Source organism: Cuculus canorus, chromosome 14 (genome assembly GCF_017976375.1).
Source record: "Cuculus canorus isolate bCucCan1 chromosome 14, bCucCan1.pri, whole genome shotgun sequence".
NCBI lineage: Eukaryota > Metazoa > Chordata > Aves > Cuculiformes > Cuculidae > Cuculus > Cuculus canorus.
The window spans coordinates 13512059-13539050 of record NC_071414.1 but is presented as its reverse complement, the minus strand read 5'-3'; the positions used below and the strand labels follow the sequence as shown (position 1 = coordinate 13539050).

At 43.1% G+C, this 26992-nt stretch overlaps 1 protein-coding gene across 1 annotated transcript in view; it reads left to right on the top strand.

Moving 5' to 3' along the window:
* Positions 1-4770: 4770 nt before the first annotated feature.
* Positions 4771-26992, top strand: part of GALNT10 (polypeptide N-acetylgalactosaminyltransferase 10) — an 80404-nt gene continuing 58182 nt past the window's right edge. Inside the window, exon 1 of the mRNA XM_054079825.1 lies at positions 4771-5071. Coding sequence (XP_053935800.1) covers positions 4901-5071 — 171 coding nt within the window. The 5' untranslated portion in view covers positions 4771-4900. The remainder of the gene's footprint in view (positions 5072-26992) is intronic.

Below are 26992 nucleotides of genomic sequence, written 5' to 3'. Positions count from 1 at the left end.
AAGGCTTTGCCTGGAGAATTGGGGTCCATGCTGACCACCAAAACCCAATTGAGAGAGCAAGAACCACTCAGTCCCTGCAAAGCACAGCAAGGGCTTTTTCTCCTCAACCAGGAATGGTCCTGCCAGTTGGGCAGCCTGGCCAAGGGGTGGGCAAGGGATTCAGGTTGCTCCTAGGGAAAAGCACATTCCCATGCAAAGCAAGTCTCTGGATATGCTGGTGCAGCTGTTTACAATGTGGAATGCATGAGGCTCACACCCCTCCTAGCTTCATGCTCTGCTCTAGTATTTATCCTCCCAGTGAGCCACTGCTGCTTCATGCCTCCAGACTGTGCTTCAACTTAAACATCAGCAATTTCCCCTGCCACAGGCGACCAGTGAAATTGCCCACCTGATCTAAGGCCAGGGGAGTTAAAAGAGTGTTATTCTCTGGGAAACTCTTCCAGCAGCTTGGTTGCTTTTGCACCTCTCTAAGCTGCAGATGAGCCTGGCCGCTCCTTCCACTTTGTACCAGGCTGGAGGAGCAACGGCTGGCAACGGCACTGCTTTCCTAGCAAGATCCTGAGCACCCTCCACCAGCATCCAGCTTCAGCCACTTTCTCCTGTCCCACACTGCTGGGTTCTGTTTGTCCAAAGCAAATGCAGGCAGATTTCGCTGTTGACTGCAGGGATTTTGCTTGCTCAGGTGGATCTACTGGGAATATCAGCATTAATATTTTATTCATTTCTCTGCTAAAAGCTGTGCATAGGTCTGTCCTATGCAGATAAATCCTCAGGTCAGTCATGCCACAGATAACTCCCTACCTTCCTTCCCAGCCAGGGAACAAGGATTCACGAATGTCAGTGCTGTCTCTCCATCCCTGGGAGGGATGGTGAGAGGGCTGGATGCCCTCCCATAGTGCCAGGCCTTGTAATTTTTTTTTAAAGCCTGTAATCATCCTCACTTCTCTAAGCTATTCAAGCTTTTGCATTGTTTCCCATCATCTTGAGTGCCGGCTGGAAGTAGCTCCAGGTTTCGGGGGAGCTCAGCAGGATGGCTGCAGGGGGCTGAGCCAGCAGACACCCCTCGCTGCACGGCACGGGAGGGCTGTGATCCTGCCAACAAGTTCCCGGGCATTGCCTGTTATCGGGAAAGAAGAAGGGGGAAAAAAAGCCCAACAAATCAATTCTGTTCACATGAGATTTGAGCTGAACTTCAACCAATAAGAATTGAAGGATAAAGAAATGCCATGGAAAAAATTGTCCTTTTTTTGTGTTACAGCTGTGGCTGAGATTCATTCATTTTTTACAGATAGTTTTTCTCCTCCTGGTTAAAAAAGACATTTGCAGAAAAGAGAAAGCCTCACCAGTGTACAAACATCTATCTAAAAACCCATCCAAAGCATTAGTGGAGGTGTTGACTTCCCCTGTGGGTGGAGCTGTTTGACATAAGGCACAGTGCAGACATGGAGACCTGGACCAGTTTCCCACTCTTTCGTAGTGGCAACGTCTGTCTGCAGCATCCATGAACCCAAGTAAAAAACCTAACAGGCTTTGTGTGGTATTTTCGTTCCTATTTCCCCCTTGCTATTAGAGGCAGATATGCCAAACCTCTGGAAGATTTTTCTCCCCCTAATCCATGCCATTAGGCTGGCACAGCAGCTAGAGGCATGAAAAGCCAGGTCTTGACTCACACAAGACCACCAAGCAGGAGAGAGAGGATCCTATAACTGCTCAAGTCTCTTGCACAGATGCAAAGGATCCACTGCTTTCCATTACCCACCCCTGCAGAAGTCCCAAGGTCAGAACCCAGCCCTTCGCATGAGTGAGTCCTTGCCCTGAAGAACTGCAGCCAGAGGACACCAGAATACAGGAGAGCACTGTTTCCCTATGTCTTTGCCTTCTCATTTTCATGCTGTCATGCCATCTGTGGGCTTTATCATGGGAATGCCTGTTACTGCTGCAATTCCCATTAGCATTTTGCAATGCTGTCTTGCCCTCTCCCAGCATCTGCTGACCAAGTCCCTCTAGTCACCTCTGCTCCTCAACCTTCATCCAAGGCTGCATCACAGCAGTACTCACTTTTGCTGCACTCCGCCCTGCAGCATCTCAACACATGAGCTGCAGACTGGGTAACACAGCCCACCAGCAAAGAGAGCTTTCAAATGGGGATTAAGCTACTATTAATTTATCCTATATTTGTTTTGAAAAGATGCTTTGGGAAGGTACACCATTTCCCTTACCAGTTAGCGTTTTAACAGTTGCAGGCTTTCTTCTTTCTCAGAAACACATATTCATGTTCATTTTGCAAGTACCAAACTAATCCCCAAGGATCCAACAGGCAAAGCATCCAACAGGCCAAAATCAGAGCTCTGTCTCTACCAAAACACTTCAGGAGAAAGAAGGGATCGAGAAATGCTGGACCTTTAATAGAAGAAACACATCTATCTGTTTCAGACCAAGGCAGTTCATAGGGTATAAATGATTTTACTTTGTAACTCCAAAGGGATTCACCCTGTCTTAAAGTGGGAAGGAAAGACCTGGAGCATCCATTTCCAGGATGACCATTGAGGAACAGCCCGATTTCAATTCCTCTGAGGCTCTTCAGAGGGTTTGATCATCCAGGATGTTATCAAATACAAAACACTGATCTACCTGCAGCACCAGCCACATTCTGTTCCCTTTTAAAACTTCTGCAGCTCTGCTGAAGCCAATTTAAGAGGCAAACATTTAATTTAGCAAGCAGACTCACAATCCTAAATTTAAACATATGTCAAGACAGCTAGTAGCTTTGTTTTAATTAACTCTCAAACTTTGTGGCTGTCATTTCTTTACATAAACACGGATGTTCTGCCAAGGGCAGACTGTAATCCTATGTGCATCCCTGTGAAACCGCCTGCTATTTCACAACCACTTTTCAAAGAGCTCTTGCAGAGGCAAGGGGATGTGGATGTTATTATAAGGGTCCATATGGCAGTACGCTGGCACTGCAGTATTAAATCAGAGGTATTGTAGCTTTCCAGCCTGGATTCTCACAGTACCAGGTAACGTATACGTAGCTTTATTGTTGTACAATTTTAGTGGCTATGCATTATTCAACAGCGGCCAAAGTCTCTGCGCTGCCGGAGGTGATTCAGTGATGATAAAGGGAATATGTTTTGCTCTAAAAGCAGGAGAAAAGGGATTTCAGGGGTTGGTATCTTCTCCACCCGTAGAGGAACAATGGAAGCATTAACATTTCTAGTAAAGAAATCAGCTGGTGACAAATTCTCATTGATAATTAAAATCAAAGTACAAGCTGCCTTTGCACATAGTTAGATTTAGGGACAGTAACCTGCTCTCCAAATTAAACGCTTTCCTTGATAATTTGGCTCTCACAGCAGGCATTGAAATCTGCTGGAAGATGCCATCTAGTGGGTTATGGAAGTTTATCTAAGTTTAAATAAACTGGTATGAGGCGAGGGTGGCAAGAACTGCAAATGCTGGGGTGTACAATGGTTTTCATGGACATTCTGTGGTTGTTCTAGGAAATAAAAATCTCCCTGCAGGGGTTTACAAAGGAAGAGACCTTGCATCTATTTCACCAGTCCCCCGGCAAGGCACTGGTTGTCACAGCTTTGCTGTTGATGTGAGCCGAGCTGCACGGCTGTTCCACTGGCATCTTCCTCATCACGAGGGCTGTTTGCTCTTCATTTAAGAAACGAATCCACTCCTTATTTGTGGAAATGCTGTACCACTGTCATTTTCTTAACAAACCCCACCATCCCGTGCTTATAAATCATCTAGTTTATAGTACAGCAGAAGCCACTTAATTGGTACCTGAATAAACAGCATTCCTTTTTAATGAGAGCTATCACTGGGGAACTGATTTGCAGCAATCCTGCTGGTGGGTAAGGCCAAGGCTGAAGACTGATGGCACCTCCACCCACAGAGAGCTGCGGATAGCAGCCTTGTCCGCCGGTTGCTGTGTGTTTGTGGGGCAAGCTGCAACCCTTTGGGGGGCGCATGCAGCCCCTTGGGGTGACCCTGAAACCCTGGGGAGCTCCTGAACCACTTTGGGGAGAACCTGCATGACTTTCAGGAGCCCCTGCACCACTTTGGGAGACTTTGCAGCCCCTTGGGGAGTCCCTGCACCACTTTGGGAGACCTTGCATCACTTTGGGGATCCCCTGCACCACTTTGGGGAGACCTTGTAACCCCTTGGGGAGCCCCCGCACCACTTTGGAAGACTCTGCACCACTTTGAGGAGGCCCTGCACCACTTTGGGGAGACCTTGCAGCCCCTTGGGGAGCCCCTGCACCACTTTGGGAGACCTTGCAACACGTTGGGGAGACCCTGTAATCCCTTGGGTAGCGCCTGCACCACTTCGGGGAGCCCCTACAGCCCCTGGGGAGCCCCTGCACCACTTTGGCAGCCTTCGGGGAGCCCCTACAAGCCCTGGGGAGCCCCTGCACCGCTTTGGGAGCCCCCACAGCCTTCAGGGAGCCCCTACAGCCCCGGGGGTCTCCCTTTAACGGGCGCGGTTAATTCCTCTGGGCTCCGGAGCAATGAACCACCTCTGTTCCCCCCTCGACGGCTGGTTCGGAGCCCGCTCCCGCGGCGCCCACAGCATCCTTTGAACAGTCGCTATTAGAGACTCATTCAGGGGGTGTCACTGGCGGGGCCCGAGGGGGTCTCGGGTGCCCACTGGGGGGAAGGGGCCGAAGGGAAAGGGGGGGAGTCTGTGGGCGTGACCACCCGCCACAGTGGGCGGGGCCTCTCAGGCCACGCCCCCTCACGCGGAGCGGAGCGGAAGTGCCCGAGTTGCCGCCCGGCGCTGCCGCCGCGCTCGGGGAAAGTTGCGCTCCCGCAGGGCGGCGGCGGCGGGACCGGAGCGCGCTGCCTCTTTCCCTCTCTGCCTTCTTCTTCCTCTTCCTCCTCCTCGATGCGGCGGAAGCAGAAGCGGCTGCTGCAGGCGGTGGGGCTGGCGCTGGTCGCCCTCGTCTTCTTGCCCAACGTGGGGCTGTGGTCCCTGTACCGCGAGCGGCAGCCGGAGGGCGGCGGGGCGGCCGGCGGGGAGAGCGCCGCCGCGGGGGCAGCGGCCGGGGAGGCGCCGGTGAGTGGCGGTGGGTCACGGGAGGGGGAGGGAGGGAGCTCTCCCCGGGGGGCGAGAGGCGGTGGCCGCCCCTGGGCGAGGAGCGGAGAGGAGGGAGCGCTCCGTGCCCCGCGGATGGAGCCGCTCCTCGGTGGCGTCCGCCCGGGCTGCACGGGGAACGGCAGCACTTTCTGGGCAGTTCGCGGGTGCGGGGAGCGGGGGGTCTGCTTGCCTGGTTGGGCTGAGCTTGGTAAGGGAATAAAACGAGGTCTTTGCTCCTTGCTCCGAGGAGTAGGGAAGCGGAGCTTGTCCCATCCTTGCGGGTAAAGCATTGTAATACTGTCTCCCAAGGCTGTGCCTTCCCTTTACCTGCCTTGAAAAGAAAGGTGCGGCGAACGAGCATCGCCCGTTGCCTCTCTGGGTCCTCGCAGAGCTTAAGGCAAGGGCGAGCAGGAAGAACCAGGTGGAGCTTGATGGTTTTGTCTGTGTACTCAACCTCCTTGGGGAAAAGAAGAGAACTCTTCCTAAGAGAGGCGGTGATGCCTGCTGGATACTGGCCTGACAATATTGCAGCACATGATTGCATTCCTTTCTTGTCCCATTGGTATAGTAGTAGATTTAACAGACAAACCCTTTGCGTAGTGCATGAGACGGGAAGGCTGCATCACCCAAATTAGACGTTTGGAAGCTCAGTTTAGCTGCATTTACTTTTGCTATGTAATTGCTTTATCCCCTTCTGGGTTTGGCTCTGTACCGTTAAGAACGATTGGGACTTGAAAGCTTGAAATGTCAGCGTGTAGCTATCAGTTTGGCTGCCGCTCCACAAGGCTCTGCTTGTTCAAAACCACTTAAAACTCTCAGTTTTCTAAATCTTTCCCTCCTTGGAGACTTGCAGCTATGACTGAAATGTAAAGGTGGAGAAACCTACTGTGGCAGTTTCTTCTCTGAGGGGAGGGAAGGCTCTCAAAAAGAGGTGTCATGAAACTGAGACTGAGCACTCCCTGCACAGAAGAAATGGATTGGTTTTTTTCTCTTTGAATTCAAGCTTTTTCTGCAAGTCTTGGTATAACCATTATCATATCCTTGTAATGTCCCATGCTGGTAGGGAAAGGAGGTCAGCTGTTACCTGCCATAACACATAAATTTGTAGCAGATCCTCCAGCCTGCACAGAAATCCCTTTAATATGCACAGTGATCATTATGTGCCTAGAGTTCCTGATGTTACTGCCTTATGCAGGGAATCTGTTTTGCATGACCGATAAAAATCAAGCTGTATAGTCCATTGCACCACAGCTTCATACGGTATGGTGTTATGGCAGAATGAAGACCGCTGTGAAATCATGTCTATTATAATGATCAGAGATTATAAGGAGAAAGTTGGTAATTTCTTAGGAGGCTTCTAAGCTTCTTGTTGGAGGTAGCAGTTAATTCTGGTTAAATCTGTAAGGGATGAAAAAAACAGTGACTGACTTCTCATTTTCACTCTTCCAGAATTGCTTCTAAACTGAGGGCTTTGGGTAGCTCTAAGGCAAGCAGTTCCTACGGTGCAGTACATCACTGCTGATTTCTGTGTATCTTTGGTGTTCTCGGTATTTAGATATCCCATATTGCCGGTGATCTGCACAGTGCTGACTCCATTTTTCTTTATGTCTGTTTAATGTATGGCAGCTGTCACTAACTTGAGATCTGCTTTCATTTTGATGGTGCATTGAGCTGGGCAGGAAATGTCTGTGTTGCTTGCAGGAGAATTTGCAATAAAACCTCTCTGCACTTGTGTAAATCAGAGTTACTGGGTTTTAGGCTGAAGGCTTCATCTTCCAGTCTAATTAACATGGAGTTATGGGCTGCAGTGGGTCTGTGAGTGAAGATATCCTTGTATCATATGCCCATTTTTTTGAAGGATTGGGCCCTGAAACGATATCTCCTGTTACACTGAGCAAGGAAAAACATGCCCTAAAGGACAACAGACTGCCTTGGTAAAAATAATTTCAGATGAAGCAGAATGAAGACAAACCAAATGTTAGTTGGGTTGTTTTTCTGACTGTTGTCATAGAGTTATCTGCTAGCTGACTGCAAACAGTTTTTTGGGCATCCTCAGATTCAGTGGTTTCCGCCTCTCTTCCTTGGTCTTGATGAGCACTCATGGGTTTTGTACTTAGTAATCAATTTCCAGCTTGTAAATGAATATGCTGTTTATCTGTTTATTCATAAAGCCGTACGGAAGAGCTGACTCCTTACAGCTTCCTATCATCTACAATTTTGGTGTTATCATAAAAAAAATATCCATTGCAGTCAGAGAAGATTTTCTTCAGCTTTTGACTTTAATTTGCCTTTTTGTGCAGAGTAATCTGTGAATTGAGGACATTTCAGAAGTGCTACAGAACTGAGCTTTCCAATGAAATCTCTGTCCGGGCTCATTCTTTAGTCTTTAAATGATGTCTGCTTTTTCACTCAGTAATTTTGTCTTTCAGAGTAAGTGCAAAAGGGGGGGGAGGGAATTTAAGAAATAGCTGAATTAGAGCTATTAAAACGTTACCTAGAACATATAGTTGTAATGCTAAAACTTTGAAGTTTAATTCCTGCTGGGAGTTTGTCTTGTTGTCTCTCTCACGTTGCATGCTGCCTTCAAAATGGATATATCAGTGTAGGTGATTTTGCCTTATTTAATCATTCTAGTGCCTGAAACAAACGTGTCAGAAAATTAAGCAATCAGAAGCCATGTAAATATATTCTAGGAAAGATTATGCTAAATGGTTTCTGCAGAAGTGCCTAGCCAGCTAATTGCTTCTGTATTTACATGTTCAGAGGAAACATTACAGTGGCTGAAAATAACGTATTGCTTTAATAAGGTGGATTAGATCTCTGTTCTTTCCTTCTACCTTTCGGTTTGTTCTTTCGCCACTCTGTTGGGCACTTCTTGCTCTGCAGAGGAGGGATGGCCTTAAGTCATCAAGGTCTTGGCCTCAAGGTCGTGCTGCAGATATCTTTAGAAAAGCTGATGCATTGAGTTAGTCTTCGCTACAGCTGCATGCTCAGAAGTGGCCTTCATCAGCGGGTATGTACAGTCACTGAGCAGGTGATAGGAGCTGGGAAGCCCTTTTTTTTATGGTGTACGTAACAGGTTTGGCTAGTGTGGAGGCTTTAAATGGGGATGATGGTATTGAAGTACTGAAGTGTTTCTGCTAACAGCAAAGCTGTCAGCTTAGTAGCTTCTTCATCAGTGTACGTTTTCTGCTCGCCACCGTGTATATTGCTGTGCTCGTGTAGTGCAGATTGACTTTTGTATCTTTCAGGTATTTTTTTTTTTTTTAAAACGAGTATTCAGTAGGGAAAAACACAGCGTCTGTAGGGGTAGGAAAAAGCAAGAGAAATGCAGCTTTTCCTTTTGTCTCTAGAATCTTTGCTGTCTGTGTCAACGGTGGCTGAACATCCTCAGCCAAAATGTTTAATTGATGTGTAGTCCTGCAGTACATAAAACACAGCTGAGTTAGTTTGTGGGCTACTGGTTTATGCTTGGGCTAACGCAAGCATTTACTATCTTCTAACACTCTGCAGAGATACGACTGTGTACCCGTCTGGTCAGGCTGGAGACCTACCCTCTGCCTGATACCCGCTGTTATGTGTATGTGTCATTTGAACTTGGAGAGGTATTAATCTTTGAACATGTCTTTCTTTAAATTGCTGGCTAAAAGCATTGTGGCAAATTAGCTGCCTTTCATTGCAAGCATTTTTATCTGATATGATGCATGCTTTATGGAGTCGCCCTGTAGCTTGTTGTAGTAGTAATTTGTGCTCTATAAATTCACTCCTGAACATGATGGAAGTACATAAATCACATGGGTGATTGTGTGGTGCCCTCTGCTGCCAGCCGGCTGGAGTGAAGGGGATGTACCTGCCTGCTGGTAGGCTGCGAATGAGAAACCAACTGCAAACTTGTGATTGAAAAAAAACCGTTTGGAAGAATGGCCCTCTTGGAAAGTTTGGGGTTGTAAACTTTGCCTTTAGTGTAATTACACTTAAAAGTTTCCAGGCAGTGTTGCTGAAAATGTAGCCCTGATGATAAGCCGAGCGGGGAGTGATGCTGTGCTGCTTGTGTCCTTCTCAGCAGAGGAAGATGATCGGCTTTGCCATTGTGACCTGGGGCCAGCTATGAAGCTGTCAAGGATCGTCAGCTTCACGTTGTAGCTGGCGAAAGCTAATAAGGAAGAGGATGGTTTAGCAGACTCTGTGCTGCCAAGGCTGAGGAGGGAGAAGAGCTTGGGAAAAGTGAGAGGGAAACCTTTCTGCTTTCTGCCAGCCAGAGGTAAATAGAAAAACATACCCATCATACTTCCTAGGCAGCTTTCGTTGGCAGTTACACTGGTCATGCCTGAGATCTTTCTACTGCCATTGAACTCTGGGGTTTGGCTCCTCCCAGACCTGTTGGAGACTGCCACGTTGGCAGTTGTATTGGCTCATCCCTCATTAGCTGATATAAAAGCGAACTTTGAAAAGCTTATTTTGGTAAGTGTAGTGTAAAACAGTTGGCATTCCAGGACTGAAATGCAAGCGCAAGAGCTGAACAAGCCTGTTGTATAATAAGAGTGACTGATTCCCAGTATGAGCTACTCTAAAGTTGATCACATCGGTGCGTCTGTGAAATGAGCAGGTTCTCCTGGATTAAAGGACCATACTTCTGATTAGCGAAGTGAGCTGAAGTGAACGTGAAGTGGCTAAACCACCTCATAGCTATGAAGTGCAAAGAAAAATTTGGAAAATATCTTTATTAAGAAACTGGGGCGTTCAGTGGTCTTCACTCAGGGTTCCATTATTCTTTCTGGTGATCTTCAGCAGCGCAGAATGGAATAAACAAATGGCCTGTATTCTAGGACTCCTGTGCTGTGTGAAAATAAAAGGTTTATTATACTTGCTGTACTTTACGGGAGGTTATCTCTGTTGTGGAGCAAATGCCCCCATTATTGGACAGGTGGTTCTGTGTTCACCATTCAAACGTGCTCCGTATGCAGTCCTTAACAGCTGCAGTGGGTACCTTTCCTTATGAAAAGAAGATTTCAACTGGAAAACTTTTTGGCTCTGAACTGCTTTTTGATCACCAGTGATCTCCAGAGTGTTTTTCTGGTATGTATATGGATCAAATCATGGAAGACAGCAAGGTTTAAGAGGGTTACAAATTTCCTGGCAGATAACTGCTGCCCTTTGACTAAGTGGACTGATAAACCAATAGAAAGTTTATTGCCACCAGTGAGCAGTACTGGTGAAATTGGACAGAACAATGATACCTACCAGACTTTCAGTTACATTGCATCACCTTCCACTCCCTGTTTAAATACACTTACAGGCATCGATATGAAAACATAAAGAACTAAAGTTAACTTTCCTGTCCCTCTTGTATTTGCTTCCTTGTGGAGCCAACTGTAACCGTATTTACGTTGGGTAAGAAAAGATCCTGTCTAACGTAAACATTGAGGAAATTGTTGTCCAGATGTAAAAGCAATCTGCACACAGCTCCTGTTTCTTTTCAACCTCTTCCTGTACCAGGCAACACAGGCAGGCAGCCTTTAGCTTCCTTTTGGAAAGTAAAGAGCTGGTAGGGTGCATTAGGAGTTTGTAGGAGGTATTCCGCTGTGTGCTTGAAATATCTCTAGAAAAAAAAGATTGTGCTGCAGAAATTTGTTTTGATCTGCTATGAAAGCAGGCGTTTCAAGCTGCTGGCTTGATGTCATGTTGACTTTAGCAGAGCTGTTGGTAGGCTTTTATGGAGCATGCCTTAACTGGAATGCACTGTGCCGAGTTTTGTGATACTTCAGGATGGTGTAAACACTTATGTAAACAAAGATGCTGTGATATTTACCATCAGGGGACTCTGTCTCATGTTGCATTCTGTTAACTCTGTAGAGTAACCTCTAAGTTATACCACTTTAAATTGATGGTGCCATCAATAACACATGGTGTCACGTAGACACAGGGAGAGGGGCTTCGGTGACTTTGCATGTGTGAAATCTTTTAATATTAGTAGGTACTCCTAGGTTAAGCGATCTGAGTGTATGTATAGAGTTTGTTCTGGGTCACCTTTACTGGAGAACTAGAAAGGAATTTTTCCATAGCTGAATGGATTAAATAACTGGCTATTCTGACAGATATATTGCGAAGGCAAGCAGACATTAGTGATTATTTCAATAATCATTCATTTAATATTGTTTAAATGTTACTTAAATCAGACTGAGGAAGATTGGATTAAAGCTGAATAATTACTTTTTTTTTAACCTTGTATCTATCTGTTCTTATTCTGGAATCAAATTTGGAATAGCCTTTCTGCCCAACAGCTGCGCTTCGTCTTACCCTGAGCTAATGCTCCTGGACAGAACAGTTCTGGTCAGTCCTAAAGCAGCTTGCCACCCATTTATTCCTTCCAGATACAGCTTGGCCTGGGATTCCTCTGCTTCCAGAGAGAAGACACTGATTGACTTCAGGTCCCAGATTGTTTGCAAAAACCAATAGCTGTTGGTGGAGATATTTTAGCAGTTAACGGAAAGTGTGAATCTGTTCATGAGATTTCAGACTGCTGAACAAATCCTGATGCTTGAGTCACTTTCAGTATATCAGCGTGATGCTTTATTTCCAAATCCAAGGATAATAGCCCCCCTCCTTTCTATTTTTGTATTTTTATGTTCTACTTTTGGATATCCTTTCGTCTTGTTTGTGATGAATAAACTTTCAAATTCTCCGTTTTCTCTTTGAGAGTCTACTTTTGGTTTTACCTTCAAGGCTTGGCTTGCTGCTCGTGACTTCTTACAGGTCAGGGAGCTTGGAAGTGTAACCAGCCCTGCTTCATTCAGCATGGAGCACAACCTCTCAGTGGTAACGATATCTTTCCTATCAGCATAGCTGACGCTTGTGGTGGTATTTCCTGCATTTTGTGTTACCCTTGTTAGATGATAGATAGGTAACAAAGATGGAAGTGTTTATCTACACAGCTTTGTTAAGAATATAAGTAGCAGTGGATATCAAATGGTGGCTGACTTGTCAGACTGTGCCTCTTTTGTTAGATTTAAAGGCTCTGGCAAAGGATTGGAGAAAGCTACAGATAGTTAAATCAATATGTAGCACAATAAGTTGCCAGGCAGCCCCTCCTTTTCGAATGCCTGGATAGAAGAGTAACTTCTGCTGTGTCTGGGATCTGCTGGCAGATCCAAAGTCCTGTGCACCCCCTGAAAAAGAAGGAGAATGTCACTTGACATGCCTCCTTCTTGTTCATTAAACTTGATAAAGCTTTAAATGGCAGCTTCAAATAAGGGAGGTCTACCATTTCTAGTCCGTAAGTTTGCTTTTCTTTCAGAATAATTAGCTCTATTCTCTGCCCTTTTGCAGTTTCTCCATTTTCTCTAATCTTAGCTCCAGGGTTAAATGAGAGCTCTCTAGAGCATATATCTATAATTAAGGCTTTTTAACCACAGTTACAGTGGAGTATAAGCGGCGTTCCAATGTTGCCAATCCCCAGGGAAGAAACTTGCTTCAGTAGAAAAGCTGTTGATGTGGTTATAACTGAACTCCGCTATCCCAGTCATGAGGTTTCCTCTGATACTGCTTCATGCATCCCCACTTTGCTAAGTTGTATTTCTAAGGCTGATGACCATTAATGGCATATCTTCTTTAGCCCACAAGAATAAAAATATTTATTCTGCCTGTCGATTTCAGGAAAACACAGGCTGCCAGCTACTGCGAGTAGGGTCCCTTGAGTATATTCAGAAAGCTCGAGGAAATGTCAACCAGCTCGTTTCGAAGATCTGACTTCTTTGAGCTTTACTGCGACTCTGTCCAGGAATCTGAAATAAAATACAGATGTCATTAACGGTACTGGTGGTCGATGGTGCTCAGCAGACTTTCCTCTTTTGGAGGTCATGGTATAAACATGCAAGCACGTTACCAACCGGTGTGAGTCAGGGATGAAATCACCCACTTAGTCTGGGTGCTCTCGGAGGTCTTACAACTACAGTGGACAAAGAGCATTCGCAGAGGCAATTACTAAACAGTAGCTGGTGGCTTAAACTTTGCCCCCTACAAAACTTGGTTTATATTACTATATCCTTTTCTGTATTACTGAGTCAAAGTGTGACGATAAGCAGTTTAAACATATTAAGGGTTTTAAATGAAAAACCTATTTTAAGCGAGTTGGTGTAACTCCTGTGGGTATTACGATTCTCTCCCTGGCCAGCAATAGAAGGCAAAGGAAGGGGAAGAGGCTGGAGCCAGTGAAGGCTTGTGGGCATTGCACTGCCCAGCCTACTGAAGTTTATTCTTAATGGTTATTTGGTGCCTGTGTCTTCCAGTCTTAAATCCTTATTAATTTTTCTGCTGTAATACTTCTTTTTTCTTCCCAATTAGCACAACAAGTAGCAGGAAGCAACTTCTAGAAACTGTCTTTCAGAACAGTGTATACTGGCGTCCTTCCCTGTTAAGCTGAGCGTTGCCTCTGTAGTGGGGTAACTAGTTTCTGTTAAAAGTATCTCCCTCTAACACTAATATGCATTTCTTGCATGTATGTCACGTGTAGCTGTTATAGCTTTTGGCCCATTCTGTGTGGTTGTGGTTCACAAGGTGACTGCTGAAGTCAAACGTCCAAAAGGCACTTTGGAGTATTTTTTTTAATGCACTGAAACCGCAGCAGTCGGCTGACATAATGACCATCCAAAGGGTTAAATTTCAAACAGACATTGAAGGATGGTTTTCCAGGTACAAATATTTGAACTTGTGTCTTAAACTTGGATGCCTGTAAATTAATTCTGTCTTCTGTAGAGTTATTTTGTAATAAAAAGAAAGGATTTGCAGAACAACAGTAAATCAGTCTGTCTCCTGCAAGAACTTTCTCGATTCCTGAAGTTTTCCTCCTTGTTTGACTACTCTCCCTTTCCAAAAATCTGATTAGAATGACATTTTGTCATTGTTAGTCAAAGCCTTGTGATGTCGTAGGGCTTTATCAAATCTTATCTGGAAATACTGTCAGCTGTGCCTCCTACACGCAGAGCTGCTTTGCTTCTGCCCTCTTGAACAACTGTTGTTACAAGATTAAATTGTTATGAAAAATTCTGCTCTGCTTGATCTCGAAAGCCTGAAATCCTTTGCTTGCAGTTGTGTGCAAGCTAAGGTGACTTTTCAGAGGAAACTCATCCTCTTCTCCATCTCTGTTTATGATGATTTGGAAGATCTAGCGCTTAAAACTTGTAGCAGCCAGTCTAGTTTTTTCTTGGTAGAAGATAGTGTAGCTTCTCTTTGCATAAATTACCTTTACTTGTGTTCAAATTCATCTGGAAAGCTACTTTTATCTGGTTTGTGACACTGGCAACAACCCCAATTTTCTCCATGATGGAAAAGAAGTAGTTTCATTTTCTTGAGCTTACCTAACATTGCTCAGCCTTCATGTGAAGTCCAAAGAAGAAATATTCACAAGAACTAGTAAGCATGAGCTGTTGCTTAATAAATAAAACAGGTAAAATGGAATTTGAGTGTTCTTAATGTTTAGACCGAAGTTTTCAAAGCTGTCTTAAAGTGTGATGTTCCTTTGAAAAATAAGAGTCTTAGTGACTTTGATCTAGGGTATGATACGAAAATAAATAACCACGTAACCAGGTCTGGCATCCCATAAGATTTTTTTTTTTTAATTTTTTTTTTTGTATTATTACTTCTGAAAGAGTGAGCAGCTCCTTGGTTTCTGCTCAGACTGACTTTAATCTTAACTCTGCTTCCTTGAAAGTGGCTCTCCTTAAGGACTATACTTTCAGCTCAGGTAAGTAAAAGCAAAGTATATTCCCTCACTAAAGAAAATAGAACCCCAAAAGCTAGATGAATGCAGACATAACTATGTTGTAAAGGGCTTCAGTTAGCCAAGTAAGTTATTTTCTGTAATATTACGGAAGGTCACTTAAATTTAGCCTCACTGTCAGTTGATGTTAGCCACTACATAACAGGATTATTCTGGATCTCAGAAAGAAGTGGACCCTATGATTATCTTCTGTCTTCTCATTTATTTCCCAGGTGGCCTGTTGCCAGGGTTTGGCTTATGATAGCCAAGTAATAAGGAATAACCATTTTTTCTACTCCCGCGTATGTTAGATTTGCTGATCCACCAAATGCACTCTGGACTGCGACTTCTCTTTGATTCTCAGACTGCAGCTTACTGTGTTGGGAATATCTATAACTCCCGTTGATGTTCTGCTGTTGCATGATGCCTAATTTTTTTTTTTTTGGTGATTGTTTTGAATCTGATTCAAGGTACTAATTTAGCCTGGGAGAAAAAAAAAAAATCTCAGAAACCCAGCATCTGTTCCCTGGTCTTGTTCACAGCAGTAAAGAAGTTATATTGGTATAATTAAAGTGTTTGGAATGAGGCTTCTCGAAGTTATTTTGCTTGCTTGGTTCTGAGGGCATGGAAGGTGAGCTGCAAAACCATCTGCAAAGTATTGGAAGATCTGGGATTTTGATACGGAAACTGGCAGAAGTGTATTTGGATATACGTACAGAGACCAGAGGGCTAACCCAGTTATCATTGTTGCCCTTTTCCTGGTGTTGCATCTCTTTGGAGATGTGGTTCTTTCTCTGTTCTGCCCCAAATTGTTTCTGATCTTCAGATACATGTTGTGTGCTCTGTGAAAGGGGATGCGAAAGTGTTATCTGCAACCCATGAAGGTGCTGCTTCTGTTGTCCTTGATTTTTGATTGTTGCAGAGTATCTGTATATGAAAGATAATAGGTTTTCCTTCACTGTAGTTGCATATTTTCTGCAAATAGGAACTTGGGCCAGATGATTACAGAAAAAGAGTACTTGGCAAAGCAATTACAAACTCACGGAAAAATGTTTTGAAGTGCAATCTGTGCCAAGACCCTTTTCCGTGCATTTTGGCCAAGGCTGCTATCAGCATAAAATAATACTGGTTACCATCGGTGAAAGGCTTAAGCTCTGGAAACAAGTGATGTCTTGTGACTTTCCAAGTGCTGATATTTTTACAATAAGAGGCTGCTCATAGTAGAAATGAGCTGTGAAGCTGTGAATTGATGCACATGAGCAGAGACCACTGGCGTTGTTGATAAATTAGCTGGGAATTGTCGGTTGTGTAAAAACTCAAATATTGACTTAACCTGAAAATGTTAAATGAAATATAAAACCACAGATTTTTCTCTCTGGATATTTGAAAACAATAACAAGTCATCTGAAAACGTGTTTTTTTTTTAAATTATTTCTAGAGGGTATGAGTTTTCAAGCCTAATGCAGTGAAGTCTATTTTTATAGTCCTTAAAAACAAAATCTGACAGACCATATTTGCCAGGACTTATATTGCTCTGGTGACAGTGCTTCTTTTTAAAGCATGCCAGAGGAAATGCTCTGTGCTGGAGCATATGTCAGTGATTAGTGGGACCAGTGCTGCAGGATGAAGTGGGAAAAATATGGCTGTGAGTAGAAAAAGCTGAATGGACAGAACATGAGAAATGTAGTGGTTTATGGATTAGTTTTACAGTAGGAATGTATAATAGATATTTTTAGGCTTATCTGTATGTAACTGACATGCCATCTTCCAAATCAGTTAAGGTTTAACTGGGAGGACAACTGGTGCCTTTCTTTGTTTGTTTCCCTTCATTTCTTCCTTATTTAGGAAACTGTTTGCTCTTTGTATCTATCACTATTTATATAATGCAGGTATTTGCGTGTTTTGTTTGTGCCAGAGGGAGCTGAAGGTCCTAGGAAGTGAGTTTGGTACCCAACTTTTTTTGTGGATGTAGGTCCAAGTGAGTTTAAGGGTTCAGGCAGAGAGCAATCCTCAGAAACCAACCGATCCTCCCCAGACCTGACATCCTGGATCCAGAGCTTTTGCAAGACAAGCACCTGGGGTGCATGCTCATGTTCTGGTTCTGAGTAGCTCTTGCTGCCACCTCCTCCTCCCTGAAGCCCAGCATCCTTAGCACTGACCACCTCTTGTCAAGGATGCTGAGTTCAGAGCACAGCTCTCTGTTCCAGTTGCTGCATGAGTTGTGTGGGACTCCAGGTAAATCCATTTGAAGCCCTCGGGTAGAGGGAAGGGGAGGACAGTGCCCTGCTACCCTTCCACAAGGGCTGGTGATGGCTTTTTTCTCAGGAGTTGCAGTGTAGCACTTAATTGACTTTGCCGCCCTGCTTTGACCATGTGAAACATCTGTTCTCTGAAAGGAAAGGCTCAGGCATCAAAGCATGCAAACAGGCGTGAGTGATTCTTACACCGTAGAAGCCACCTTGTGCATAAGGGCCGTGTACCTAAGACATGGAAAAATTGGAAATCAAAAGCCTCTCTTACCCGGTTGTTTGAATTTGATCCTGCAGGTGCCCACAGACCTTTCTCAAGGACAACACCCTACTGCGGGAATCACAAAGCTGGAAGTTGAGTAGCAAGATAGACAGCATTGCAGTATCAAAACTTCTTGTGGATTTATCCCTTGACATCATAGATGTAGTCATCACTCAACTGCTGTAAAACACATTCTCCTGCCTTACCCTATTTTTCATATCTTGTCAGTTATGTTGGAGTACACCAAAATGTTTCTATTCAGTATGAATGGGAGCAAAATGAAAATGCCCTTTTCCCTTTATCGCAATTTATATCTGTATTTGAACTTGCCAGTATTTGTTTATGAAAGCTGCTTGTTTTACCCTCCGAAATCTTTTTCTCAGAACAGCTCAATACAACTTGAATTAAGGGAAATCACAAGAGGTTAAAGAATGCCTGAAAACTAAAAAAAAAGAATGTATTAGACTGCTGCATAGCATTACCCTGCTAATATCAAAATTAGACTGCTACTTTTTGTAGAAATTTGGGTATTAATATTTAAAGAAATAATGCAAGAAGCTAAGTTACCTCCAATTAAATACAAATTATTAAATAATTTTCTTGAGCTCACAACAGCTGTGACTTATCTGTCGTAACACTTTTTTTGTGTAGAATTTTTCCTCACATTTATGAGTTTTTAAAGCTACTTTAGGTCTGGTTTTTTGCTAGCCTGTAAGGTTCTTGCTTTTGAGTAACTCTTGAGATAATTAGAAAAGCAGAATTAAATTCTTAGAGCCCCTTATGGAAAAGTTATGGCTTCGTGAGATTTGATTTGTGTATCTATAGCATGCAGGAGGCCCAGTAAGAAACCTGCAGGGAGAAAGTAAAACACCCAAAGGAAGACTGCTTCCCATAAAGTAACATAACTGATAGTGTGTTTGTTTTGCTTCCCTAAAGTTGCTCTATAGAAAATGCCTTAAAAATTAGTTTCTTTGCTGGTACTTGTACCTAAAAGAGAAGCAGCTTCTCAGCAGTGCAATAAATTGCTTTTATACTGTGTCACAAGTACTGCACAGCTTTCTGAAAGGGACAGCTGGATTTTCACTGGTGACTGAATCCAGTGTTATCTTAGGCATTGTCAGTCTTCTGATGTGTAGTGTCTTTTGGTTTTGTAATTGCTTCATCCTTGGATCTGCTGGCTGAGGCATGAGATTTCTGGATCCAGGTTTCTTCTTCCTTAGCTTGTCAGAGTTGTGAAAGTATCGGACTTTGAAACCTTGTTTATTATTAACCTCTCTTTAATTCCTTACAACTGTTAAAGTTCTAAACATTTAAGCGGAGCGCTTGCTTACCTCATTTGAGGGTCCACACCTTCACGGTAACAGGATGTCTTTGGCAAAATGCTTTCAAGCTTATTGAGGCTGGATCCATTAGTACTGGGTTCGCACGGGGTTTTGGCTGTAACTGCATAGGCTGCTGTGGGAAGGGGACTGAACATGCTTCTCTGAAGCAGTGGACTTAAAGGAGAAGAGGAAGTAGACATCCATTTCTTCATCTTTTCCTCAGACAACATCCTATCCCAAACCCAGCTGGCAGAGTGGGCTCCGTTGGGCAAAACACTTGGCAGGAATTCTAGCAAGGCTGGTGATTTTGTAGTACTAGACAGCTGGCATCCCATGGATCTGACCCAGTGCTTGACATAACTATTAATCTGTGTTAATGGGATTGCTTGAGTGGCCTTAATTTTTCATTGTGGAGTCAGCAAGGTGGATGCTTCAAGTCTGTGGGACTGAATATGCGCTGCCAAGGCGCCCAGCCAGCTCAGAGGTGGGAACCACGTTCTGGCACAGCAGGTTAATGTGCAGTTGGCGCAGGAACTTTTGGCACTAAAGCAGCTGTCCTGGAGGTGATGGATTGCATGTTGTTTCTTGCTTTCATGAAGAATAGCTTCAGAATAGTCAGAATAGCTCTGGTTTCTCTAGTCGCGTACAGCTTGAGATTGAGAGAAAATGTGTGTCATGTAAACACTTCTCATTCATATATATATAATGGACTGTAAATGCTGAGATGTTTTGGTGTCTTTCAGTGTAATGTATCATCCAGAAAGAAGTGGCATCAGCTGGATGGGCAGCTTTCAGAAAGTGTGGGAGGTGTCCCTGCTCTAGCTTTTGCTGCTCCATCTTTGAGTTTCCATTGCTAGAAGGAGATCTGCTGTACTTCGGAAGGATTGTAGTTGAAAGAAGTTACAGAACAGCACCCCAGTAGGGCATAATCCCCTCAAAGTAATCTCTTGGGCACTGCACGTATTTGATTGTCATTTCAAGGCGTAAGCCTTCTCTAAAGAGTAAAGGAAAGTTCATTGGCATCCAGACAAAGACCTTTTGGCCATCTGAACTTGACTTAGATGTTGTCTGCTCCTTACTTGTAGGAGAGGAAGTGCTGTCTGAGCTGTGGATATAAGGTGCTATGCAATGTGTTTTAGTAGCACTTAAGCTGCCTTGACCTAATTCACTTGGTTTTTTACTGGAGCACAGATTAGCAGTGGCTTGCTAGTGTAAAAGTAAGCAGCAGTTAATTCTTGTAAGTCAAATCTGTGACTGCGATTGGAGTAATGCCGTCTTTTTGGAAAAAACAATGCTAACTTTTCAAAATAACGTCATAAAGGATAGTCAGGGGTGATCCTGGTGCCAAATACTGACATGACAGGCAAATTGCATGTCAAGACTTGATCAGTGGCCACTTCTGACTGCTGCTTTCCTTCTCTAAGTCATGACTGATCTCAGCTCTTAGCCAGAGCAAGCTTCCTTGGAGGCCTTAACACATTCCACGGGATGCCAGATTATTCTGAAAATACTTTCTAAATGCTGTCTTAATTAAAGATTTCTTTAAGTCAGAATTAAGTTATTAAAATGTTCCAGGCATTTTCTAGAAGTCTTTCAAAGCTGACTGTACATTCCTTTCAAAGTTGATCTACTGCCTGTTATGGGTTACAAAGTAATATTGTGCTGCTTGTGGGTTACAGATAAATTCAGGGAAGTCTTATGATTTATTTTTTCTTGCAGCAGTTCGTCATTTTGTGAACTGATGCTGCCATTGAGTCACTCTTTAGGATTCTGCAATTGCGTAGTTGTGATTCTTTAGCAGTAATGGAAAAAAAATGTCTAGTATTCCTGGGAGGGCATTTTCAAAATCCTTGGATATGTCTGACTTGATAGTGCTGCATAAGACGGCAGACTAACAGCCATCTATAATACTTTTGGGGTTTTTTGCCCAACCTGTGGCTGCTTCTAAATTACTGTGTAATCACACAATAGGTTTTGTACTTTATAGAGCGACTGCATTGTGTGGAATTGTTGCCAGCTCACACAGCTGTAGTGCTGCGAGTATTTCATAAGCTGGTTAGGTGATTTTTAAGACAAGCGCTGAAGAGATGTGCCTTTAAAGACAAGTTGCACTGTCTGAGGTCTGTCCCTACTGAGATCTGTGAGAAGAGGTGGTTCTCTGCCATTAAAATAGTGATTAGAGCCTCAAACCTAAACAGTGTTGTGACTTTTATAGATACACATACCAGCATGGATTGCATGCTTCTGTTGGAATGTGCTGCTGTTTGGGGTTTAAAATTAAGTGTTTAGGATTTTAAAGGCACACTCCAAATAGCTGTATTCTGTGTATCTACAGATACAGGGAAGTCAATTTCTGTAACAGTAAAGCAGAATTCTAAGCTCAAAAGATGTGTTTGTAAGAGAGCTCTGGGTCTGCTCTCTTTCCAAATCCATGTTATGCATATATTATGTTCTTCCTTGTATTTAACAAGTAGTTTGGAGGAGCTAGTGACCTCAGTGGAGTTGTCACCTTTTCCTGGTGAGTGCAGTTGACTTCTGCAGAAGATGATATTTAATCTCCACTTACTCACCTAGCGTTAGGAAAGCTTGGCTGCTGGTTCGAAGATGAAGTCAGCACAGAGGTGTATTTGTGAGCTTGCAGTTGACCTTTGACATTTTGCTACGGGGTTCTATAAAGCTGCAAAAAGTTTAAAAAATAAACCGACAAGGTTCTGATTTTATGTTGCTTCTGCTGGGACTCACAAGCAGCTGTGAAACTGCTTATCAAGTTGATGCTCAGATTCTGACTGGAAATTGCAAGAGCATGTCAGACTAGAACTGAGCTGGAAAAGGAATGAGTGGTTATAGGGAGTACTATTGTCATGTACATCATCCCAGAATTGGTTATAATAAATGACATGTTAATTCTTTTCTTTTTGTTTTGCAAGCTTCTGATGTATCAAAAGCTGTTTAATTACCTGTCCTTATTAAAAGTTCTGCAGTTGGAATGGATGACCATCTCCATATCTGCTGTGCCATTACTGTTACATAACAGGAAAGCCTGCTGAGTGGTCAGGCAGCAAAAAGCATTACTGGGAAACTACACGGCTATTGAGCACTTAAAAGCTGAAGACAAATTTTGAAGTGTCTTTTGTGTTCTTGAAGAAGGATGGGAAACAGTTCTTAAAAGCTTTGCACTGCGATCAGAGAGTAAGCAGTGAATACAGTAAGTGTGTGCATTAATCTATGGGGCTGAGAAAAACATTTTTCCTAAGAGAAGAAAGTATGATAGGGCTATTTATCTCCCTTAAGTTTCCCAGGAGATGTGAACCCAAAATGCTGTACTTGGCCTCTTTTGTCACTGTGCTAGATAATTTTTTTGTCAAACATTTAACCCAGAGAGGTCAGTTTTCTAGCACAAGCTTTGGTCCTCTCTCTTCCTGCTCTGGATTGAAAGAATTTAGCAGATTTGCCTTGCTTGTGAGAAGTGCTTCCTCCCGAGCAGCATGGGTAAAAAGTTCAGAGCTGTATGCATTAAAAAGACAAGGGCAATAACATAGCTGTGTGATGGTTGCTTCTCTCTGACCCACAAAACTACATGTATTGCAAAGGTGTGGTTGTGGAAGGTTTACATAGGTTTCGGGTTGCCTTACCGCAATCTGAAGTTAAACACAGGTTGTGTGTTTATTGTGGATATTCCCACTTGCAGGATATCATTCTCCCAGTTCTCTCACTCTGGATCTGCCCTCAGGGCTGTGGGTTTCTGTGCTCACAGACCATAAGGCTGTGCTGAACATTTGCTATTTGTTTTGAGTTGGACACGCTTGCCTGCCTGTTGGGCAAGTTGTTTAAGTTGGCATCAACCTTTCCGTACAGGAACGCATGTTTGGCTGTAGGAACAGCTGAAATAGCTGGTTTTCCAGAATGTTTTGCTTGAGTTGTCTCTAAAGCCAAAGCTATGGACGGCTTTTTAATGCCATAATTTGGCATGAGCAGATGCAAATTTAGGCAAAGCATGTCATTTTTTGTGGGTGGCAGCTGAAGGCTTGTATAGAAGCACTCAATAAAGGAAGGGAACCGCTTTCCAGAATGCCCTATCAGCAGCTGATTGCATGAACAGCAGCGAAGCTTTGCCCCTGTTGTATTGCTGAGAATGAGTCTGCAACCCTGTAAGTCTCAGCTGTACCTGTGATTCACGTTGTTGTGCTTTTCCAGCTTCAGTGTTTGTGTACCTTATATCTGTGCTGATTTATATAGCTCAAGAACCTTTGGAGCAGGAAAACACTATCACCTTGTTTGAATGACTTTCATTCAAAGGGAACGGACAACCTGAATCAAAATTGAGTTTCTGACTGGATTAAAAATCCCTACTCTCATTCGCTTCATATGAAGCAGAAAGCCACTAGTTATTCGAGATGGAGCTAAAATATAAAAAAACACAATGTAAATTTCTCAAAGAGTTGTCATTTTGTATGCCTGTAGCAGTGATAACCTGGAAAAAGCAATAGACGGTAACTTATTTCTAGGGGAGAAGTGAAGGGGAGGTATTCTGAGCATGGCATGTTTATGATAAGTGCTGGAGCTTACACTTCTTACTAGAAAGATTTTGGTTGTTTGACTGGTGCAATCAAAACCACCTTGATTATGGGAATTAGAAGAGTTTAAAAAAAAAAAAAAAAGCCCAAGAAGTCAAATTACTAGAATTCAAATCATTGGAGTTTAAAAATTAATGGTAAGTTACCTTATAAAATATAGATCACTTGAGACTAAACTAGGAGCAGGCATATGGTTTTGATTGTTTTTCCGTCAAACACTGGCATGGTACAAAGTCCAGACAACTTTATTTTCCTGATGCATTATAACCAGCTGCAGATGTTTTAGACATTATTGCTTCTAAATGGGCTTTGACAAATGCGTCCTGGAAGCCGGCAGCTCTAAATATTACATGCAGCGTATTCTGAGGAAATGTTGAAAATAAAATGTTAGGAATTAGACATTCAGCATCTGAATCAAGAAAATTTACTTTCTCCCCTTGTTGGGGGATTTGCAAGCTGAGAACATTCTTTCTGTAAGACACGCACAGATGTTAGTTAGGACACATGGAGAGTCTGGAACAAATATTGCCATGGATGGTCTTGCATGGTAAGTTGTATACTGGAAGGCGGACAATTTCTTGAAAGGGTACTTATCTACTAAACTGAAATTTATAACAGGTATGCAGCTTTTCAGCATTACAGCAAAAAAATTGAAGTGTGTGTTTAAACATATGGAAACATTGCGTTTTGTGCATCAGTGACCACAGAGTTGCTCTCGACTACAGAAACTTTTGTGGTGTTTCAGTTACTCTGCCTAGGATTAAAGAGCTTAAAATGAAGATCTTTTTGTCATTCAATTGAACGCTTGCCCAAAGAGGCATCTTCATATATATATATATATATGTGTGTGTGTGTGTGTGTTTTTGTGTGTGTAGATGTGGGTGTATTACAAAATGTTGCTTGTATATTCAAATATATGGCTTTGAGGTGGAGAGGGACTATGTGATTATTGACATGGGAATTATATCAGGTGTCCTTGATTTCCATTCACTCATTTTTCCGTGCCCTGAGAGAGAAGATATATCTGTACTTTGCTGTAGACACCTCATTGAAATGCGATTCAGTATGCAGCACCCTGAGTTCTCAGTCTGGGCAGCTCTGGAGGAGAGAAAGGAGGCATCCTGAGAGGATGAGCTGAATGCTCAGAACTAGGTAGTAGAAATACCCCCTTAGGCAGGAATGTGCCGAACAGGCAATACATCTGGCAAAGATTGTTCGTATTTTAGCCCTTCGTCAAGTAAAATTGATCCTAATTGTACAAAATTGCTGGGGGAAAGCGGGTGTTGTGTTGCCCAAATCTGTATAGAGCGTTTTAAAGGAAAATGGGGATTGCTTAAGTGTCATCAGTAACTTTTCATTCAAGAACTTTTTTGATAAAAAGCTATTTCAGAACAAGGTATTTACCTTTTATATGTAAAGGTTAACAGTGCATCCGATTTGCACCGCACAGGGTAGCGAAAGGGAATCTCCTTGCCCGTCTGTGTTACCCCTAAAGAGCCTTTCTCCAGCTTTACACCAGTTTAAATATAAGCCAGCTTGTGCTCATTGAAATCCCTAGAGTCTGCCTGGCACTGGGGAGCAATTCCAAGGGAAGATTAGAGATGGCAAGCATCAGTGGGTAACTGCTCGAGCAGGGACCTGCATGCTTTGCTCCAAGGGACATGGCACACTGCCCTGCAGCAGGGAGCTGAATCGAGCAAATGCAAGTCTAATGATTTGGATTTTGCTATTTCACATTAGAGTTTAAAACTGCTTAGATATAATCCTCCTAGCAAATCTCTCCATGCTTTGAGATGGCGAACATTCACTGCTGCACACTGATTTTTAAGTATGAACTGGTTATACTGAATTCTTGTGCGACTGAACAAAGGCTTTCACTGATGCTTGGCAAAGAGGAGAAGTTTTCATGTTTGATTCTGTTTATACAGGAGCATAAAATGGTTCTTTGTATCGATGGGCTATAACAAATGAAACATTCAGACAGACATTTGGTTTTGATACTTCCCAGTTGTGTAGTGACTCTGGAAAATGTCTATATCAAATATTTGGAGGGGAGAACTCTGCTAAGTTGCTGTAAAATTACTAGTTGTGTGTGTTTAGTTGGACAGATTTTCTTGCCTTGCATATTATTAAGAAAGTTCACATTGAAGGATACTGTTCATAATAGGAATCTTTTCTCACCTGAGCCCCAAAGCGTTTTTTTGCCCGGTCTCTCAGGATGACTTCCACTACCTTTAGAGCTTGTTCGTTTTCTTGCCATGGCTTCATATGAAAAGTCTCAAAGATAGTATGTGCAGTCGTCTTAATGTGCATACGCTCGGAGATCCCCTCTGTACTGTGTATGGAGCCCCGAATCCTTGCATTTCTGATAAAAGATAAGCCACGGTTCATTTTCTGAAACATCAGTCAAAAGCGTGCAGTATTTTTATGCAGCACTAGAAAGATTGATCTAAATAACCTTTGAAATCTGTAGTAGCTGTGAACTTTGGCTTGCATCTTGTAAGAAAAAGAAAATGATCCTACCTTTAATGGAAACTACCAGAAAGTTGGCTTCTATTTAAGGAATTTGAGCTGGTTTCTCCTCTGTGTGGTCTAAGTGGAGTATCTTGGCTTGTCTGAAACAACTGCTGCTTTTTGAAATGCATTTAGAGGAATTGTGGAGGTTAAAGTATTTGAATTTCCCATTTCACTACCATGTACTATAGTTTCTTCATGCTTCCCTTCTTGGATGAAATGTTTAGCTTACTGTAGTGAGAGCTGCGATAGAAATTGCTGCAGACAGTCAGACTGGTTCTTGCTGATGGTGGGGGATTAAGTGATGAAGGCTTTTAACTACATAAGTATTGGGGTTTTTTTGCATGCGGTGATCTTTCCGAAACTTGCAAAGATTACTTGAATAGAGTAGTGCTGCTGTAGAGCTGTTGTTTAATCAGGACCTTCTTTGGCTGTCATTGAGATTAAAATGTTTGCGTGGACTTGATGCAGTTCTGAAAACTAAAGCAAGTGCCTGGTTAAAGTTTTGCATAGGGAAAGTGGTTTAAATTTCAGTAACCAATTATATTCATCTGTCTGGAGATGTTAAGACTAGGTGTACTAAGCAGCCAAAAATGTGTTGAATTTCCCACCTACTAATAAGCATTTATTGATTTCTTTAAGGCTGGCACTGAGGGCTCCCTTCTTTTTTTGCATAAGCAGCCTTCTGCTTTGAAAGGGTTTTAACCTCTTTGGTTCAATAAGCCTGAAAATTGGGGAAACGTGGAGGTGGAGATGTGTTTTCTGTGTGAGGGAGTATAAAAGTGTGAATTTGAGTTTGCAAGTGGTAGAGATAGCAAGAATAGTAAATTAATTGCCTGAATATGCTCCCCTGCTCATCAAAAACCAATCCAGTAGCCAAACAGTGGGTGTTAAGAAGAGCTTTGACCCAAGCTGTGTCAGTAATAGGGGTGATTTGATGATCTTGTCCTGATTTTGCAGCTTACTTTCCCCTCCACTGTGCTGGTACAGCTCTGGATGGAAGAACACTGTAAACTAGATCGATGGGAGGAGCTGGATTTGAAACAAGAAACAAGCCTTTTAACTTAGCTTTGTTCCCAAAGGTAATGAGTATAGAAGAGTAGTGTAATTCAGCGAACTTTTAGCTGAGCTGTATAGAGGAGAGAGGCTGTTGGTCTCACCTGTTCAAAGAATTTGCAAGGATTTACTTCAGACCATGGACAAAAGTGTCAGGATTTATCCATCT